This window comes from Hyperolius riggenbachi, chromosome 8, assembly GCF_040937935.1.
Source record: "Hyperolius riggenbachi isolate aHypRig1 chromosome 8, aHypRig1.pri, whole genome shotgun sequence".
Classification (NCBI taxonomy): Eukaryota; Metazoa; Chordata; class Amphibia; order Anura; family Hyperoliidae; genus Hyperolius; species Hyperolius riggenbachi.
The window spans coordinates 156011791-156032068 of record NC_090653.1 but is presented as its reverse complement, the minus strand read 5'-3'; the positions used below and the strand labels follow the sequence as shown (position 1 = coordinate 156032068).

The 20278-nt window shown below is 41.7% G+C and overlaps 1 protein-coding gene across 2 annotated transcripts in view; it reads left to right on the top strand.

The window, feature by feature from the left end:
• ABCB7 (ATP binding cassette subfamily B member 7) overlaps positions 1 to 20278 on the top strand; it is a 214102-nt gene that overhangs the window by 185208 nt on the left and 8616 nt on the right. For both annotated transcript variants that reach the window (XM_068247587.1, XM_068247586.1), the window contains exon 15: positions 7030 to 7137. In XM_068247587.1, the coding sequence (XP_068103688.1) occupies positions 7030 to 7137 (108 nt within the window). The remainder of the gene's footprint in view (positions 1 to 7029; positions 7138 to 20278) is intronic.

Below are 20278 nucleotides of genomic sequence, written 5' to 3'. Positions count from 1 at the left end.
CCAGGTAAGTGTCAGCTTGTTTGATTCTTAGGATGCAAAAGAACTCCTTTAAAGGCCAACTTAAGTGAGAAGAATACGGTGGCTGCTATATTAACATCCTTTTACGCCTCTTATAATAATAATAATAATAACAGTATCTGTATAGCGCCTTTCTCCTGTCAAAGCGCTTGCGAGGCAGCCCCTAGAGCGCACTCAGTAGGCAGTAGCAGTGTTAAGGAGACTTGCCCAAGAAACTCCTTACTGAAATAGGTGCAGGCTTACTGAACAGGCAGAGCCGAGATTTGAACTTAGGTCTCCTGTGTCAGAGGCAGAGCCCTTAACCATTACACTATCCAGCCACTCCAATAAGACGTTGCGTTTGGTGCGACGTTAAGGTCGCATAACGTGCCCCTAATGCAACGCATTGAAAGACTATAACTTTGATGTTATTTAGCCCTGCGTTTGGTGCGCCATTTTCGTCGCACAGTGATAGAACAAAAATGGCGCATGCGTAAAAAAAAAAGAAAACATTACTGAGCATGTGCAAAAAGTCTAACGCAGCTAAAAACGTGTATAACGCATAGCATGCAGCACTTTCATTTAATGTGCAGTGTTAGACACCAGCGCAACGTCTGCACTGTGAACAGCCCATTGATTTTTTTATTGCTGTAAGTTACTGTGCGTTACATGTTGTTGTAACGTGCAACTTTAATGTCGCACTGTGAAAGAGCCCTTAATTGATGTCAGTTGACTGGCAGCCCTGCTGATCTATGTCTCTGCAGAAGTGTCTGAATCACACCAGAAACAAGCATGCAGCTACCTTGTCAGATCTGACAATAATGTCAGAAACACCTGATCTGCATGTGCTTGTTCAGGAGCTGTGGCTAAAAGTATTAGAGGCAGAAGATCAGCATGATAGTCAGGTAACTGGCATTGCTTAAAAGGAAATAAATATGGCAGCCTTAATATGCCTCTCACTTAATTTCTCCTTCAACTGCTCGCTTTTTTCACTGTAGTGGTCCTTTAAACAGTTGAAATTTGACCGTTGGAAAATTACAGTTTAAATAAGACAGTTAAAATAGGGCAGTTGGAAAATGGCAGTTGGAAAATGGCAGTTGGAAAATGGCAGTTGGAAAATGACAGTTGGAAATTGGCAGTTGGAAATTGGCAGTTGGAAAATGGCAGTTGGAAAATGGCAGTTGAAAAATGGCAGTTGAAAAATGACAGTTGGAAAATGGCAGTTAAAAGTTCAACTGTCATTTTCCAACTGCCATTTTCCAACTGTCAAATTTTAACTGTCATTTTCCAACTGTCACATTTTCCAACTGTCACATTTTCCAACTGTCACATTTTCCAACTGTCACATTTTCCAACTGCCAAATTTTAACTGTTGTTTTTCAACTGTCATTTTTAAACTGCCATTTCTCAACTGTCATTTCTCAACTGTCATTTTCCTACAGCCAAATTTCAACTGTTTTTCAACTGCCATTATTTTCCAACTGTCATTGTTTAACTTCCAATTTTCGACTATCCTTTTCCAATTGTTTCCTTCTTCCTTTCCTATTTTATTTATTTCGCAAACACAAGCCTTGAGATCCTTAATGTTGAATGTTAATTTGCCACCTCATTTTGTGTTTTGGGGGCTAGATTTGCATCACGATTTGCACAATTTAAAACTGGCTATCAGATATGGTGGCTGGAAAGTGTGATGGTTAAGGGCTCGGCCTCTGATGTAGGAGACCTGGGTTCAAATCTTGCCTCTTCCTATTCAGTAAGCCAGCACCTATTCCGTAAGGAGTTCTTTGGGCAAGACACTCTAACACTGCTACTGCCTACTGAGGGCGCTCTAGTGGCTGCCTCGCAAGCGCTTTGAGTCCAACAGGAGAAAAGCGCTATACAAAAAAAAGGAATTATTATATGGATAACTGTAGAGAGGGAGTGGAGGAAAAAGCCTTTGTTGGCTTTTTATCTTCCTATCTTGCTCCCAGTCTAATGACCCATTTATTGGCTTCAGCTTTCATAGTGGTTCTCTTTCCAGGCTAGCACTTTTAGCCACCTTTGAAACTTGTCCACACATTCTCTACCTTAGTGCTTGGTACTTGTGTTCCTCCACGATTTTTGATCCTCTTTTTCTTGGGCTACTTCAAATGTATTTATTTATTGTGCATTATGGTGATTTATTGTTGCAGAGTTGTTTTTCAGATGAGCTTGCACTGTTTTTTTTTTTTTTTTTTGATAAAGAGGTACTTTGTTTCTTTGGAATTTTGGATTATCTTAATTACAGAATGAATTACAGATCTGTCTGTACCAATTTTTTGGAGTGACAACCATTTACTTCTCTTTACAAAAATGTATGGCACTTGTTTTGCTCTGCATGGCAGTATTAATTGAAATAAGACAGCACTGTGTTGGCACAGAGATGTATGCAGCAGCTCATTGTCAGAACACACTGCTGCACAGCACATGAGTCTGTAACACATGACTGAAATTAGATCAGCAATGCAGCAGTACATCCTGACCTTCACGGTTGTTATCAAATTACCATTTTGAAGGACCACTATAGTGAAAAAGTAAGCCGTTAAAATTTTTCAGAACCAGCATGTTTTGGACTAGTGGAGTTCCTCATTGGGGATACAAAGTGTTTTCTTTTGTTTTTTAAAATAATTTCCTAAATGGCAGTTGCTAAGTCTAACTGCCAAAATAGGACCAGCCAGTGTCCCTACTCGCACACTATTTTGGCAGTCAGACTTAACAATGGCCGTTCAGCAAATGCTTTTGAAAACAAAAGGAAACCCTGAGACTCCATCGTGAGGTGATGGACTAGTCCAAAACCTGTTGGTTCTGTCAGCTTTTGAAGCGGACCTAAACTGAGAGCTTCCTCTCTGCTCTACGGTGATAAGCAACAGCATCATAACTTTAAAGAAAAACATTTCTTTGTTACAACTTACAGAAATCTTACAAAAACCCTGCAGTGTTAACTTTCTGGTGTCCTAGGAACACAAAAGGGTTAACCTCCTGTGTTTACATTTTAGCCCAAACTATGGAATAGAGTGGCACACCTGACAGCGCAAATTTACACTTGCTGTTTACTTGTTAAGGCCTAATTAGACAGGCTAATCTCTCTAGACCAGGGCTTTGCATCTGTGGTACGCTTGCCACCGGTGGTACTTTGCTGTTGGCTAGGTGGTACACACCAGATTTGCCTGCCACTTTTTTGTCCACCTGCAACTTGTCCTGGTCCTGTCCTGCCTCCACAAAGTTTGGGTCTCCCTCCCTCGCTACTTGCTGTGCTTCTCTGCGGCATACTTCAGACCTCAGATCAGTGTGGAGGAGACAGCCAGGCCAACGGTGCACAGTGATTGCGCAGATACAGAAAGTGACATCACTGCTCATTTGAAGTATACACGCCGTCACCATGCACCGCTTGCCTGGCTGTCTCTGCACTGCGGCTGGCTTACCAATGATCTGAGGTGTGAACTATTCCGCAGGGCAGCACAGCAAGGAGTGAGCAAGGGGGAGCCGAACTTTGTGGTGAGTCACTGCCTAGCTCTCAACTGTCTGGTGACGGGGCCAGGCTACCTATAATTAAGCGCGTGGGGGGTGGAACTTGTACGGCTACCTATATTGGCAATCTACCTCTAGATTGCCAACACTGACAATATGTAGGCTAGCAATCTAATTGTAATCTTTTTCCCCACCAATGCCTCCTACTTTTCCCCTCCCAAATGCCTTTTTTTCTTAAAGTGTACCTTGTAATAAAAAAGTGCCTCGGGGGGGTAGGTACTTACCTCAGGGAAGGGGAGGCCTTTGTATCCTAAAGAGGTTTCCCCCTTCCTCCTCAGTAGATGGGATCCAGTGCTGGGAGCCCCATAGTTCTCCTCATCGGTGTGCGCATGCGCAGTAGCTACTACCCGTTCAGACTCCAGCAGAAACAGCCAAGCCCGATCGCATCTACTGTGCAGGCACACTGGTGGTACTTGAAAGTTTTCAGGCAATAAAAATGGTACAATTAGTGGAAAGGTTGAAAAGCCCTGGTCTAGCATACACATTTCTGCCTGTTAAGAGGGAAGACTGGAAGAGCAGGGACGTAACACTGGCAACAGTGCTTGTGCTTCTGATTTTCTAACCTACCTCAGATCCTTCTCCTGAGAGCTGTCATCAACTGATCATCTTCTGCATCTATAGTTTGTGTCACAGGTCTATGGGTACCGTGAGCTACAGTGGTACTTAAAAGTTTGTGAGCCCTTTACATTTTCTATATTTTTATTTAAATTTGACCAAAAACATCATCTTTTTCAAACAAGTCCTTAAAGAAAACCTGAACTGAAAACTAAAAGTCAAAATAAACATACACAAGTCATTCTTACCTCCAGTGTAATCTACTCCTCAATCTCTTTCTCCTCTCCCGCATCCTGTTTGTCCACTGTGATCAAGGGAATTCTCCGTCCTCTATTTTGAAAATGACCTTAAAGAGAACCCGAGGTGTGTTTAGAGAATGTTATCTGCATACAGAGGCTGGATCTGCCTATACAGCCCAGCCTCTGTTGCTATCCCAAACCCCACTAAGGTCCCCCTGCACTCTGCAATCCCTCATAAATCACAGCCATGCTGTGAGGCTGTGTTTACATCTGTAGTGTCAGTCTCAGCTGCTCCCCCGCCTCCTGCATAGCTCCGGTCCCTGCCCCCGTCCCTTCCCTCCAATCAGCAGGGAGGGAAGGGATGCAGGCGGGGACTGGAGTTCTGCAGGAGGCGGGGAGAGCAGCAGACTGACACTATAGAGATAAACACAGCCAGCTCTGACAAGCTGTTTGTCAGCAGCGTGGCTGTGATTTATGAGGGATTGCAGAGTGCAGGGGGACATTAGGGGGGTTTGGGATAGCAACAGAGGCTGGGCTGTATAGGCAGATCCAGCCTCTGTATGCAGATAATATTCTTCAAACCCACCTCGGGTTCTCTTTAACCTAATAACGGCTTTCTGGTCAGCACACTGTTAAACTGTAACTTCGCCAACTTGAACCATAGGGAAACATGGACATTACCAGGCACATCAGTTGTCCACTCAGCTATACAGCAACTGATATATAACTGACAGCAACTGATATATTTCAGTTCTGACAACATTTTGTCAGAACTGAATCGTTGTCAGAAGAAAATGGTGAGCTTCTGAGAGGAACTGATGGCAAGGTAACTATTTAATGTTCATTTGAAGTTACCGCATGTGTTTATTTTAAATAATTTTACTCAGTACAGGTTCCCTTTAAAATCCTATTACATATCTACGTGTTGCAGAAGGCTGTAAATTGTGCTATCAGCATTTGGTGTAACCACCTTTTGCAGCAATAATTTAAACTAAACATTTGTGGAACCACATTTTGCTTTAATAACATTTTTCAGTCTGTTGGGATACTTCCCTATTTATTTTGTACATCTAGGCTGTGCAGTCGTTTCCCATTCATCTTTAAAGAACTGTTCAAACTAGATGGTGACTGTTGGTGAGTTGCAAGTTATTCCACAGATTTTCATGAGGATTTGAGTCTGAGCTCTGACTAAGCCATTCAGAGATGCTTACCTCTTTCTCTTTCAGCCATTGGCCTCAATTCACTAAGCTTATCTCCTGTCTAATAACTCTTCTGAGCTGTTTCTACAGTTATCACCGTGGTGCTATAATTGTGATAACTGTAGAAACAGCTCAGAAGAGTTATTAAAGACAGGAGATAAGCTTAGTGAATTGAGGCGATTGTGTGATAAATTTTACTGTTTTCTTCAGATTGTTGTCATGTTGTAAGGTGAACCACCTACCCATTCACAACTTACTGGCATAGAGCAGCAGGTTTTCTTAAAAATAGCGACATTATTTTGTTCCATCCATTTTCCCTTCTATCGCAACATATTTTCCAGTACCTGCTGAAGGTATGCCACCAACGCCATGCTTTACTGTAGTGATATTGAGATGCATTGGCTTCCCCATATTATACGGTTTGCTTTTAAGGCCAAATAGTTTGATTTAGGACTCATCTGACCATAACACCTTTTTCCTGTTTGATCTGAGTCTACAAGGTATGTTTTGGCAAAGTTCCTGAAGACTAAATGTGGCCTTTCTTGAAACGTGACTTTTTTCTTGCTGCCCTACCATACAAGCCACATTTATATAGCTATTGTGATAATGCTTTTACATACAAACAATGGCCACTCTTTGCCATAAATTCCTGTAACGACAAAAGCTTCTACTTATTACTTAAAACTGCTGAAATGTTGTATACTTCTTCCTACATCTGCATTTTCACAGCTTTATTGTGAGATCTTTTGACAGTTCATTTTACAGTTTCCATAGTTGAATGTTTGCTTTCAGTTACATTACCAAGCACTGGATTGTCCTTCAAATTATGCTTTTAATGCTGACCTAATCAAAATTATTAGTCAATTACAGGTGGAAGTTATTTAGCTTGCTGTTCAGTGAAAAGGAAATTAGTTATACATGACAGAGCTTACAAACGTTTTTAGGAAGGAATGGTTAATTATTAAATTCAGTGATTTTTCTTTTCCTGAACTGATACAACTTTATATTTTGTGTCTTTCATTTTGCTGTTATAAGTTACATTAAATACATGTGGAAAATATTTTTGCTTGTATTTTTCTTTCATGCTGCAAATCAACAAAATATGAATATTTGGAAAGGAGTTATTGTTTTCTTTAGCCACTGTATTTTCCATACAGCAATTTTTTGCTTGAGTAAACTGGTTAGTAACAGAGTACAAGTATGCCTATTTATTCTGTTTTTCTAAAAAAAAAAAAAGTCTGATAGATTGGTTATTCTGCTGATCCTGTGCCTCTAATGTTTTAAGCCAGCGACCCAAAATGAGACTGCAGATGAGGCGGTCTGGCAAGTGTCTGTTAATGTAATTTACGCCAGTTTCTGTTAAGACAAGTTGTGTTAAAAAAAAAGTGGGGACATAACAGAAGGTCGGGATATAGAAATAGGTTTTATTTGCACTTTAATTATGATTTGATGTGTCAAAATTCAAATCTCTTTTCCCAATTGTTATTTGACAGAATATTCTGAGCTCCATGCGTGATATCGTAAAGCACAGGACTTCCGTGTTCATCGCTCACAGACTGTCCACCATTGTTGATGCAGATGAAATAATTGTGCTGGAAAATGTAAGACATACCTTAGTAGTTTTACCAATAGTTAAAAAAATTAGCCTTTCCTAATCTAGATGTGCTTGTGTTTTTGGGAGACATTGACTAAAGGACCACAGTAGCAAAATCAAAAGATACTTCTGTGTAATATTAAAAAAATTTTAGGAAAAAGTGAAAATTTGTATCATTTTTATGCTTGCAATATTATAATATGCAACAGAATTTATCACTGCAGTGTCCTCCACAGCACGTCTGTCTTGAAGGACCAATGTAATGTACCTTTAAGGGTTAACCCAGCACCCATTTGTGACATGGCCCATGTCATGTCATGGCAGGGGAAAGGCCAGTTGGGATCACATGGAGCAACACATCCCTAATGACTGATGGACTATTCCATAGGTGGCAAACCTATGGCTTTTGTGCCAGAAGGGCACTCAGGTCCATTTGCAATTGCATAGGGCTGTTTTGAAGCGGGGTAACTGTCAAGAGCTATTTTGTGGATGGGAGTGGGAGGGAGAAATTGGTGCATGCAGAGAGCCCAACGAAGAGGTGAAGTAACTCCTCTCTCCAGGATCCACTGAACATGCATGCAAACCTGTCTTTCTCCTCCCGTGCACTCTGTACAGAATACCTGGGGTGAGGGACATCTGGTTACCTGCGTGGTACAGTCCGGATGACGTCAACGCGACCACGTGGGGCGCAGAGGAAGCCGACCTGGCGAGGCCGGCATCTGCACCGGAGGAGACCTGGAGCCACTGGAGCTGCGTCGAGGGCACAGGACGGCTGCCAGGGGCTGGAGGAAGCCCCAGGTAAGTGGATTTTTGTTTTTCAGGGACCTTTGACATATACTTTAAAGAGACTCCGTAACAAAAATTGCATCCTGTTTTTTATCATCCTACAAGTTCCAAAAGCTATTCTAATGTGTTCTGGCTTACTGCAGCACTTTCTACTATCACAGTCTCTGTAATAAATCAACTTATCTCTCTCTTGTCAGACTTGTCAGCCTGTGTCTGGAAGGCTGCCAAGTTCTTCAGTGTTGTGGTTCTGCTATGCACTCCCCCCTCAGGGGGGAAAGAAACACACAAATGATCTCTTGAGATTCAAAAGGAAGGCTGTATACAGCCTGCTTGTGTATGGATGTATTTTCTATGTGTGGACATACTGTACATCAACCTACTTCCTGTTTTGGTGGCCATTTTGTTTGTTTATAAACAGACTTTTTAAAACTGTTTTTAACCACTTTTAATGCGGCGGGGAGCGGCGAAATTGTGACAGAGGGGAATAGGAGATGTCCCCTAACGCACTGGTATGTTTACTTTGGTGCGATTTTAACAATACAGATTCTCTTTAAGATCGCACTTCCTGTCTTTGTGTTCAGATGTCTTAGATCAGGAGGTCTCTGTAGCAAGAATACATACTTGAATAACGCTTGATTGACTTTTTAGCTTTTCCTCTTTCTATGAAAAAAGGTTACCAAACATTTGAATTTAATATAACGTTAAATGTGTTTCAGTCTTATACATTTGTACATATTTTACATGTCGTGTACTGACAGAGTAAATTGTGGGTGCATGCTCGTACTCTGTAATTGCTGTATATGCTTTTTTAGCCCTTGACTCGTTGTTGTCCATGGAACATAACGTATATTTACTGGCCAATGAGGTGTAACATATTCTTAATTGCCTAATTTAACAAGCCACACACACAAAGTTTGGCTGAATGGTGATAGTTATAATAAATAGTCAAAGCACGGCAACACTTGTCTTCAAATGCATCAAAAATTGTAGTTTCAGGGTTTCTGTAGTTCTTAATCAGACAGACGTTTCTAATAATGTTCTTACTTTATTTTTTTTTTACTGAAGTTAAATGTAAACAACTCTTAAAATAGGCTTAGAATAACATTTTTTATTTATTTATTTTTTGTAATTGTTATATTTGATATGTGCACCAATAAAAATACTATAAACATAAAAAGATGGATGCTTTTATAAATTATGCAATGAATAAACAAAAAAAACTATATTTAATGTAACCACCTTTTTAAAACTGCATCCATTCCTTTTATGTACACTCTCACACTTTTTCTTAGTTTTGTCTCAGTTGCTTTTGGATCTTTTATGTAATCCCAGACAGACTTGATGTTGACCAGGTCTCTACATCCCTGATGCTATTGCCTGGCAAATCTGTTTCTACTTATCAACATTTAGGAGAGAATTGATTCTAACAACAACAAACAACATTTGTAAAGCGCTTTTCTCCCGTAGGACTCAAAAAGTAGAAGCATGGCTCAGACCAGTAATTGGTTGATTGGTAAATTGTGGTACAGAGGAAGAATTCTGTAAGTCTGCAAATGCAGGCTAAACAGGTGGCTTTTTTAGTCTAGATTTGAATAACTCCAGGGATGGGGCTGTCTTTACTAGGTGTTGGTAGGGGTGTTCCAAAGGGTAGGGACAACATGGCTTTGGGAAAGCTCTGGCTCCAAAAGTTTTGAGGTGCACTCTGGGAGTGACCAAGTTTATGGATCCTGCTGATCTAAGGTTGTGAGAGGTGTGGTGCATTTTCAGCAAGTTTTTCATGTACCCAGGGCCCAAGTTGTGTAGGGATTTGAATGTCAACAGTCCAATCTTGAAAAGTGAAATGTTTAATTTTTAAAATGTTCCTCAGATGAAAGTAGGAATATTTTGATACAGCCCAGATTTGGGTTCTGAAGCTTAAGTCCCCCTCGAATAGCACAAAATGACTGCACACAAGGTCGGGAGATATTTATGTCCCCTAAAATCCACAACTCTATTTTTCCTTAAATGCAGCTTCTATGGTTCTCTGTTATCTGCAGGCACCCATCCTTTTATCACTTTCCAGGCTATCTGTAAATACACTGCTTCAGGTTGCAGCCAGTTATTTGACTCCTTAGCCCAGAGCACTTGCCACCATTTTTTCTGGACTCTAAGGTTTGCCTTCATGCGTAGACTGGCTGCTTGATCTTGTTTCTGTGTTGGTCAAATGTATGCTTTTTAGCTGCAAGTCTTCCATGAAGACCGCTCCTAACCAGACTTTTACCATCTGTAGATTAATGTACCAACGCGCACTGGCTTCTGCCAGGTCTGTGCTGATTACAGATGACCAAAGAGATTGATGCAAATGTTTGTTAATAATCAAATGTATACAGGTTGAAAAAAAAAAACCTAGGGTCAGCTGAGCAGTGTACTGGAAAGGCTGCTGCCTTTGATGTGGGATTTTAACCCTTTGACAAGTGTAGAAAGGAGGCTGGCACCACCAAGTAGAAAAGTAAAAAATTAGCTCTTTATTGATCAGTCATAAAATGACAGCATGGTCAAAAATAAGGCTTAGCCGCCTAAGCCTTATTTTTGACCATGCTGTCATTTTATGACTGATCAATAAAGAGCTAATTTTTTACTTTTCTACTTGGTGGTGCCAGCCTCCTTTCTACATTTGACTACTGAGGATTCTGAGGATACAGGGATCCAAGGCTTGGGCACACAACAGTTCCTTTCGATGGATGAGTGCTCCTCCAACTTCTGTTTTTAACCCTTTGACAAGGGTTCAAAGCCAGTACATAAAACAGTATGTAGTCTTTGGGCAAGGCTCCCTAATGATCCTGGTCGCCCTTGGAGTGCACCTTAAGTAGCTGCAGCTCTGATGTTTTGAGTCTGCCAGGAAAAAAAACAATATAAGCTTCTGTATCTTGTTTTGTCTAATCAAGTGCCACAGCAGCAGCATTTTCATTGGTCCATTTTAAAGCTGCTAAGGTTTGCATGAAATTAGCATATACATTTGTATAAGCTCGGTATTATTTGCATGTGATTAACCATCCGTAGTTCTGATAGTGCCACTAGACATCTTTCAGTTCCAAAGCGAAGTTAGCATTATGCGTCTTTCAGCTCCATCTTGGTTTTCTTGGCTGACCATTATCATTCCTCAACATTGTCTGTTTCTTTGTGCTTCTGCATAAGAGCTTGGACAGCACATCTCAAAAAAGCAATTGCTGCCTATAACAGACTTTGATACAGGAAGTGCCATGCAACACAAAATACATCATTGCTACTAGTACTTATCAGACCTACTAAGATGCTAAGCAGCAGCTACTTATGTTATACATATCAGATGCAAATTATGGCACACTGGAACAGCAGCAGGTAGTAGCTCTAATGAGCCATAGTTGTTAGAACCTGTAATGAACAACATACGGTATATTATATGGCTTGGGGTGGCAGAGGGGTACATATGTTTGTCAGTAAAACCATATTGTCTGTATTTTAGTGTTGTAACAGGGGTTATCATCTTAAGTATGTCTATTATGGATGTATAATGAAAAATAAGCATTTCATTAAAGAGAATCTGTATTGTTAAAATCGCACAAAAGTAAACATACCAGTGCGTTAGGGGACATCTCCTATTACCCTCTGTCACAATTTCGTCGCTCCTCGCCGCATTAAAAGTGGTTAAAAACAGTTTTAAAAAGTTTTTTTATAAACAAACAAAATGGCCACCAAAACAGGAAGTAGGTTGATGTACAGTATGTCCACACATAGAAAATACATCCATACACAAGCAGGCTGTATACACCCTTCCTTTTGAATCTCAAGAAATCATTTGTGTATTTCTTTCCCCCTGCAGTTCTCATGCACTGAAGTTTCAGGCTGCTCGTTTTTCTCCTGCAAACAGCTTTGCCCTTGTCTGTAATTCTTCAGTATGTGAAAGCCCAGCCAGCTCAGAGGACGATTTATCCAGCTTGTAAAAGATAAGAGAGAAGAGAGAAGCTGCCCTAATCTAAATAACACACAGGCAGTGTGCATAGAGGGGCCTGGAAGGGGGAGTTCATAGCAGAACCACAACACTGAAGAACTTGGCAGCCTTCCAGACACAGGCCGACAAGTCTGACAGGGGAAAGATACATTGATTTATTACAGAGACTGTGATAGTAGAACGTGCTGCAGTAAGCCAGAACACATTAGAATAGCTTTTTGAACTTGTAGGATGATAAAAAACAGGATGCAATTTTTGTTACGGAGTCTCTTTAAAGATAAGCATTTTGGTATTTGATAAGGGCATAGCCCTAAATTTGCTGTAGTATATTTGTTATACTGTTACTGAAGAAGTTAGCATCGGCCTAACTCTTATCTAACATAGAAGGCAATTTACAATGGAGATTAGTACATATACTGTATATTAGTTACATAGTTACATTCAACCAGAGGACAAAAAGAAAAAAGATCTTTGTCCTGCACCCTAACATATCGCAGTTGCTGAAGTCAGACTGGATTAGCTGCATGCGTGTTTCAGGGGTGTGATTCAGCCACTACTGCAGCCAATGAGATCAGCAGGCCTGCCAAGCAACTGGTATTGTTTAAAAGGAAACATCCATATCCCTCGCAGTTGAGGTTCCCTTTAAGTTGTTGCAAAGGGTAAATATGGGGTAATAATTAACGTCCAAGGTTGTGAACTGTTAAAGCAGGGCTCTGGAACTCAAGACTGCAGGAATTTGTGTAGGATTCACTAGTTTGCTCAAGATTGAATTCAACACTTCAGCACCAAAGGTGTTAACTATTAAGCAGATGTCTCCTCCCACCCCCAATCTGTGTAGTGGCCATTTTCCTTTCTGGTAGCCAACTCCTACTTGAAGCAGATGCCTTGGCTTTTACAGCTACTTGTGTTGTGAGCAAAGGCTGGGGCTAGCCAGATCTACAAATGTATCCATATGTTTTTATTATCTCTTTCTTCTAACCCTCATTTGGTCATCAGCTGATTTAGATTTTAAGAACCTGATCCTTGCCTATCACAGGACAGTCATGGTGCTAAATAGTACTGCACAGCACCTCTTGTTTATTTTCTCTCTATTTGATTTAAAATAGGAAACAATATGCTATAAAATTTAAAGGAGTGTATGTGTTTCATACTATACATCTATGAGGAATTGTGCTTTACAACAGAGGGGTTTTAATCTGAAACCTATAAAAAAAATACAAGCTCCACCAACTGTTTGACAGGCAGCTTTTGTGCTTAGAAAACATTTTAACTTGCTGTTGTTATAAAGCTGCATTCATAGTGAACAATTGGGCTAATTTAAGGAGGAACTGTAAGCAGAGGATTTTTTTTTTTTTTTTACAAAGCAAAGGAAAAGTGTGTTATGAGGAGAAGATAAGCAAAGTAGAGAAAATAACATTCTTACCCTGTCAGTGTGATGTAGAAAAAAATGCCTCATGCAGCATGGGAGGGATTTACTACTGACATGCAGAGCAAGAGGGGTTTTTTTTTCCCCCCTAAGTTAAAGACACACCCCTTTTTTTTTCCTCACATAGATCCCAAAGTTTATCCAGATTGCTTAGGACTCTGTTTCACACTGAAAATCCCTGCTATTTTGCCACAATTTCGTTTGGGGTTCTGATTCAGGAAGCGATTCTTGTTCTCTGAATGAGAATAAAAAAATGTAATTACTGCAATTTTCAATGTGAAACTCACTGGCTCACTGCTCTCCACTGGGCTGCTTTGCTGGAGCTTTATCTACTCCTGTGCTGCAGCTCCTATGTATCTGTTCTCCATTAGGCTGCTATGCTAGAGCCAGGTCTGATCACATTTTCTACAGTATCCGATTATGGTGCTGAAATTTAAGCCCCGATATCTCAGCCCTCATACCTGCTATTCAGGTTTAAATAGCAGAAAGGAGCTGCATGTGGTATTTCCCACAAGGCTTTGCATCCAAGGCTGAATTTTAATTAGGCTTAGGACTAATGACACCTTTTCAGGTGGATTTCCGTTGACTGCAGAACTTTTCCCCCTATGAGGACAGAGTTTTCTCTGACAAACCTGCTATCCGCTTCACAATGATCATGAGTTTATTTCTACCCATTCATACTGGGAATCACAAAACGGGAAACGCTAGCAAAATCCACTAGGGTTTTGCAAAGTGATTTCCCTGTGATTTTTCACTGTACAGGAAAGCGATTTTGGACTGATTGCGTTTTTGATTTTTTTTACATTTAAATGCAATTGTTCCAAAATCGCTACAAAAATGCTGTGTGCACCATGTTTGGGCTATTTCACACTGGGCACTTTTTCAGCGATCAGCAAAGCACTGCTCCTAATGTATCCCTATGGATACATTAACGCTGCAGCATTTGCAATTGTGATCAATCGCAAAGGCGCTGCATGCAACATTTTGGGGGCTATTGCGTTGTCATTTTTCAAGAGCTAGTGATTTACAGACAAGCTGAAATCACTAGTAAAGCACTCCAGTGTGAATGAGAAACTAGAAAACGTGAATTGAATAAAGACCAGAGTGAAATGAAGATCATTTTTCATCTTCTTTTTAAAACAACTTTTCAGCATTTTGCAATTAAAAAGTACCAAATGTAGTAGAAAAGTACACCTGCTATTGCCGAAATTCTGTTTTGTCCCCACGTTTATTGCCTGATGAAGCGGGCTGGGCCTGCGAAACGCGTTGCACTTTTTTTGGGGTACCGTATAATAAATGTATTGATTTATATGAAGACAGGATCTCGTGTCTGCTTTTGGGAGGCAAGCCCACCACTTCCTCCAAGCTTTTTTAAAAATATTATTGACTTTTATCCTGCTGTTGCCTCTGTTCTACATACAAATATAAAAGGATGATTTGCATATGATCTTATGATCAATCCAATGATATTGTCAAATCATTTGTTCTGCGCAAAAGGTGGATCAGCGCAACACCAGGCCGCCTCCGAATGGCCTCCAATCAGAGGTGCGCTGAGCCCCCCTAGAAACTAAAAACGCACCTTGAACCCAAACAGAAGCTCTGCATATACACCAAAAGCATGGCTGTTAAGTGGGAGCAGCTGACCAAAAACGAAATAAATTAGTACATAGCAAGGAAATGAACAGCGCTACTTAAAAACAGGCAAGTGCCTACCTGCAAAAGAGTGCAAGCCCCACTTGTGGGATATAATACACACCGAGCATACACATGACCTGTCTACCACTGGAGGAGGATGTTAGTTTCCTGTAACAGCTTGCATGCAACCTATTAAGTACTCGTCCCTCCCACTGCGAAGAAGTCGATCCTCCATGGGAGGAGCCTAACACTAACTAAATCCTAACCTATGTATATGCATAGCCTGGGTGCGGCTAATCAAATAAAATCGAAATTTGAAAATTGCGCAAAAGGTGGATCAGCGCAACACCAGGCCGCCTCCGAATGGCCTCCAATCAGAGGTGCGCTGAGCCCCCCTAGAAACTAAAAACGCACCTTGAACCCAAACAGAAGCTCTGCATATACACCAAAAGCATGGCTGTTAAGTGGGAGCAGCTGACCAAAAACGAAATAAATTAGTACATAGCAAGGAAATGAACAGCGCTACTTAAAAACAGGCAAGTGCCTACCTGCAAAAGAGTGCAAGCCCCACTTGTGGGATATAATACACACCGAGCATACACATGACCTGTCTACCACTGGAGGAGGATGTTAGTTTCCTGTAACAGCTTGCATGCAACCTATTAAGTACTCGTCCCTCCCACTGCGAAGAAGTCGATCCTCCATGGGAGGGGCCTAACACTAACTAAATCCTAACCTATGTATATGCATAGCCTGGGTGCGGCTAATCAAATAAAATCGAAATTTGAAAATTGCGCAAAAGGTGGATCAGCGCAACACCAGGCCGCCTCCGAATGGCCTCCAATCAGAGGTGCGCTGAGCCCCCCTAGAAACAAAAACGCATCTTGAACCCAAACAGAAGCTCTGCATATACACCAAAAGCATGGCTGTTAAGTGGGAGCAGCTGACCAAAAACCAAAAATTATTTGTTCTGTTGAACAGATTGTATCATGTTTCCCTACGTTACCTGTGCTCACAGTCATCACACAAGGTAGATGTTGTCTTGCAGGCATAGTTTTTTTTTTTTATACAAACGAAGTTCAAAACCTATACATTATATTCCCATTCCTCTATACAATTCTGGTCAGTCTCAGTGACAGGTCAGTACAGGTGCGCACACCGCAGCAAAAAAAGTGGGAGTCACCATGCACTGGAATATGGGCGTGGTCATGATCGGTTATTGGCAGACCCAAAAATACACAAAATAAGTTGCGGTGCTATTGACAGAGAGTGGGTCTGACCAGATAAACTTAAGATAAAATAATAAAGTAGTTACATGCCTCATGATAATTCATCAAGTAGTCAAATGCCGCTAAATAAAAATATTACATAGTTACACACCTCCAGATATAATAATTAAGTAGCAAGGTGCCTTACAGTGAACAAAATAAATAGCCAAGTGCATCAAAATAAAACAATTTAGTAGCCAAATGGGCCCTGTATACATAAATTAAGTAGTAATGTTCCCCAGAAAACAGAATTAAAGTGGACCCAAATTAAAAATACAAGATTTCAGAAATAAAATCTATTTTCTAAATTATAATAATAAATAGCAGCCTTTTTTCAGCTGCATGATGACAAATATAAAATATTTTACATTTATTGGAGAAACCCCTCCCTTCCTTTCATATTGCTGGGACAGAATCCGGCAAACTGGTGGAGTAGGTGGTGTCCGGCAAAGGAGGAATTGCTAATGGCTGTCACCTGTATAACCCTATGTAATAGTGAATGCCACTGCACCAGTGGTAAAACCAGGATGTGCTGCGATCACCTCTGGAGTCACAAGTAAATTGCAGAAAATTCCATACGTTCCGCACCATCCAAATATCTTTATTCAAGCTCAGTTAAAACATCGTACAATATAAAAAAAATCCATCTGTGGGTCTGTGCAAAGTGATGACGCACAGGCGTTTCGGGCCGTAACAGGTCCTTTCTCAAATCATGACTTTGTGGGCTGGTCATGATTTGAGAAAGGACCTGTTACGGCCCGAAACGCCTGTGCGTCACCACTTTGCACAGACCCACAGATGGATTTTTGTATGATGTTTTAACTGAGCTTGAATAAAGATATTTGGATGGTGTGGATCGTATGGAATCACCTGTATAACCCTAGTTATGAAGAGAAGGGTGAAAGGCATGCACTGAAATGCTCATAGGCTTGAAGGAGTGTTTATTTATCTTTGTATGTGTCAGAGTGGTGCAACTAAATATTTTGAATTAAAAAAATGTTTGGTTTGGGTCTGCTTTAAGTAGCCATGTTCCCATATATATCAGTATTAGGTAGCCAGTGCTGGCTGGAGAGGGCTAGGTGCTTTGCTGGGTGATACTGCCAGCAATGCAGGATGGCCTTAGAGTATGCAGGGCCTGAGGCAAGTGTCATATTGCCCCCAGTATCGGTAGCCAGCTATGTGTCCCCAGTATAGGTAGTTAACATGTAGTGGCTGCGGTTGTGGCACACCTTACCCCAAAGTGTGGGTGCATAGCCTGGATGGTGCTAAGCCCAAGCATCACAAAAGTCAATCGTTCAATCAAGTTCAGGCTAGCACACCTGCTTCAAAGTGCAATAGTTCTCCTTTTTATTGCTCCATCAACACAATGATGACAATTGTTTCGGAGCCACGGCGGGTCTCCTTCCTCAGAATGTGCAGACAAACGTTTGTCTGCACATTCTGAGGAAGGAGACCCGCCGTGGCTCCGAAACAATTGCATCATTGTGTTGATGGAGAAATAAAAAGGAGAACTATTGCACTTTGAAGCAGGTGTGCTAGCCTGAACTTGATTGAACAGTATAGGTAGTTAGATATAGGTGCTCCCAGTATAGGTAGCAAGTTATAGGTGTCCCCATTATAGGTAGTTAGCTATAGGTGCCCCCAATATAGGTAGCAAGTTATAGGTGTTCCCAGTATAGGTACTTAGCTATAGGTGTCACCAGTATAGGTAGCAAGTTATAGGTATCCCCAGTATAGTTAGCTAGGTCTATAGGTGTCCCCAGTTTAGTTAGCCAGGTCTATAGGTGTCCCCAGACTAGACAGCCAGGTCTATAGGTGTCCCCAGTTTAGTTAGCCAGATCTATAGGTGTCCCCAGTTTAGTTAGCTAGATCTATAGGTGCCCCCTGTAGCCTGGAAGGGGGAGCATTGGGGAGGGGGGGTCAGTCTCCCCCCCCCCCCCCCCAAATGGAGGCCAGTACTTCCACACTCCCCCCTCCGGACCAGAATATAGTGCACAGCAGGCAGCGGCAGCGATCGGGGAACCAATCCACTTATTTCTTCCTGGGGTCAGGCTTCCCGCTCTGCTTGCCACTGCTTTGGTCTGGTCTTCTCTGCTGTCCAAGGAAGCACAGTGAGATGGTGATTGGACAGCAGAGAAGACCAGAGCAGCGGAACGCAGAGCAGGAGCCAGGAAGTAGTAAGCTGTTCGGTTTCCTGCTCGCTGCCGCTCTGGTCTGGAGGGGGGGGGGGGCAGGTGAGGCGGCTCCTCCTTCCTGCGCTGTGCCCCCTCCTGCAGTGCTTGCCCCCCCCCCCCCCCGGGGACACTGAGGGAGGCCTGCCGGGCAAAATCCCGAGCTCCCGCCGGCCCTGTCCAACCCTGGGTCAGTTAACAAAACTTAAACCCGCTGGAAGGATGAACTTAAAACGAAGTTATGTGGCTTTACCCGAAAAAAAAATCCTCTTTTGATATACTTGCTTCCCTAGAAATACCACATATGACGTTTGATAATCCCCTTGAGCTCGAAATGCCTTTAGCCACACCCTCCCCCAAAATCACTCTCTTGAATTAAAGATGGAATAATCTCCACTCATGTTAGAGCAACCTCAACGCAAACCAGACTTGTACATAGTGCAATAAGCTATTTGGATTCTTTTCTCTCTTCTCTTTCACTTTTTAAAGAGAACCCGAGGTGTGTTTAAAGAATGTTATCTGCATACAGAGGCTGGATCTGCCTATACAGCCTAGCCTCTGTTGCTATCCCAAACCCCACTAAGGTCCCCCTGCACTCTGCAATCCCTCATAATTCACAGCCGTGCTGTGAGGCTGTGTTTACATCTGTAGTGTCAGTCTCAGCTGCTCCCCCGCCTCCTGCATAGCTCCGGTCCCTGCCCCCGTCCCTTCCCTCCAATCAGCAGGGGAAGAATGGATGCAGGCGGGGACTGGAGTTCTGCAGGAGGCGGGGAGAGCAGCAGACTGACACTATAGAGATAAACACAGCCAGCTCTGACAAGCTGTTTGTCAGCAGCGTGGCTGTGATTTATGAGGGATTGCAGAGTGCAGGGGGACCTTAGGGGGGTTTGGGATAGCAACAGAGGCTGGGCTGTATAGGCAGATCCAGCCTCTGTATGCAGATAATATTCTTCAAACCCACCTCGGGTTCTCTTTAAGGGTTCTTTTCATTACTTTTTATCATTTCTTCCTCTACATATTTATTCTTTTTTTGCAAACCATGATGTGTCACGGAACCCAACGTCGAGAGCATTGTAATGAAGCCTGTTCCTGTAAGTTGGGCATTCTAGCTGGTTCAAACTGAGTGTTTGGGGAAAATAAAAGCTCTATACATTATATTACTAATGGCATAAGCATCCAGAAGAACTATTTGTTGCACAATGAAGCATTGTACTTACATGCAATTGTTGCTACCACAATGCCTTTTGCTGCTTGTTCAGCTTCACTGTCTGCTGTAGTGACTAAAGACAGAAATAGAGCAGAAATACCAATGTCATAGCACTAGAAAAGGGAAAAGGCATTAGCTAGTAACAATGCATCACTCATTTCTTTCATTACATGTTCACGTATAATTGATTAGAGTGATGTAACAAAATGAAGAACAATTCTGTTTTGGATATTAGTAAAATTTGCAATTTATTAGAAAGCCATTACTTTTGTATTTAAGAAATGTCACAGTTCTGCTGATGTATGCCCAAAGTAATGGGAGCAGAAATTTCTGATGGCAGTCATACATTTTGCTTGTGTTAATTGGAATTCTATTAGTTCTTTTATGTTACACAGTTTGGACATTTGTCAATAACGGCAGACTACTGAACAGTATGTATTGCTTCTTTAACAGCCTTGTAGGATATCCGTGGATAAAGTGCTTCTTGTTTTAGAGACAAGTGAGGTCTGCTACCTGCAGTTTTCCTTATGTTTTGTAATTACAGCTCATATGATCCTCTGCAATCTACTGCTGATAGTAGTAGAGTATTGACAACAGGGATCTTATAGTGGTGTGTGTGTGCATATGTGTGTGCATGAAACCGCTTACGCTATGTGGTGTAATGCAGGTGTATTAGCCTGTAGGAACA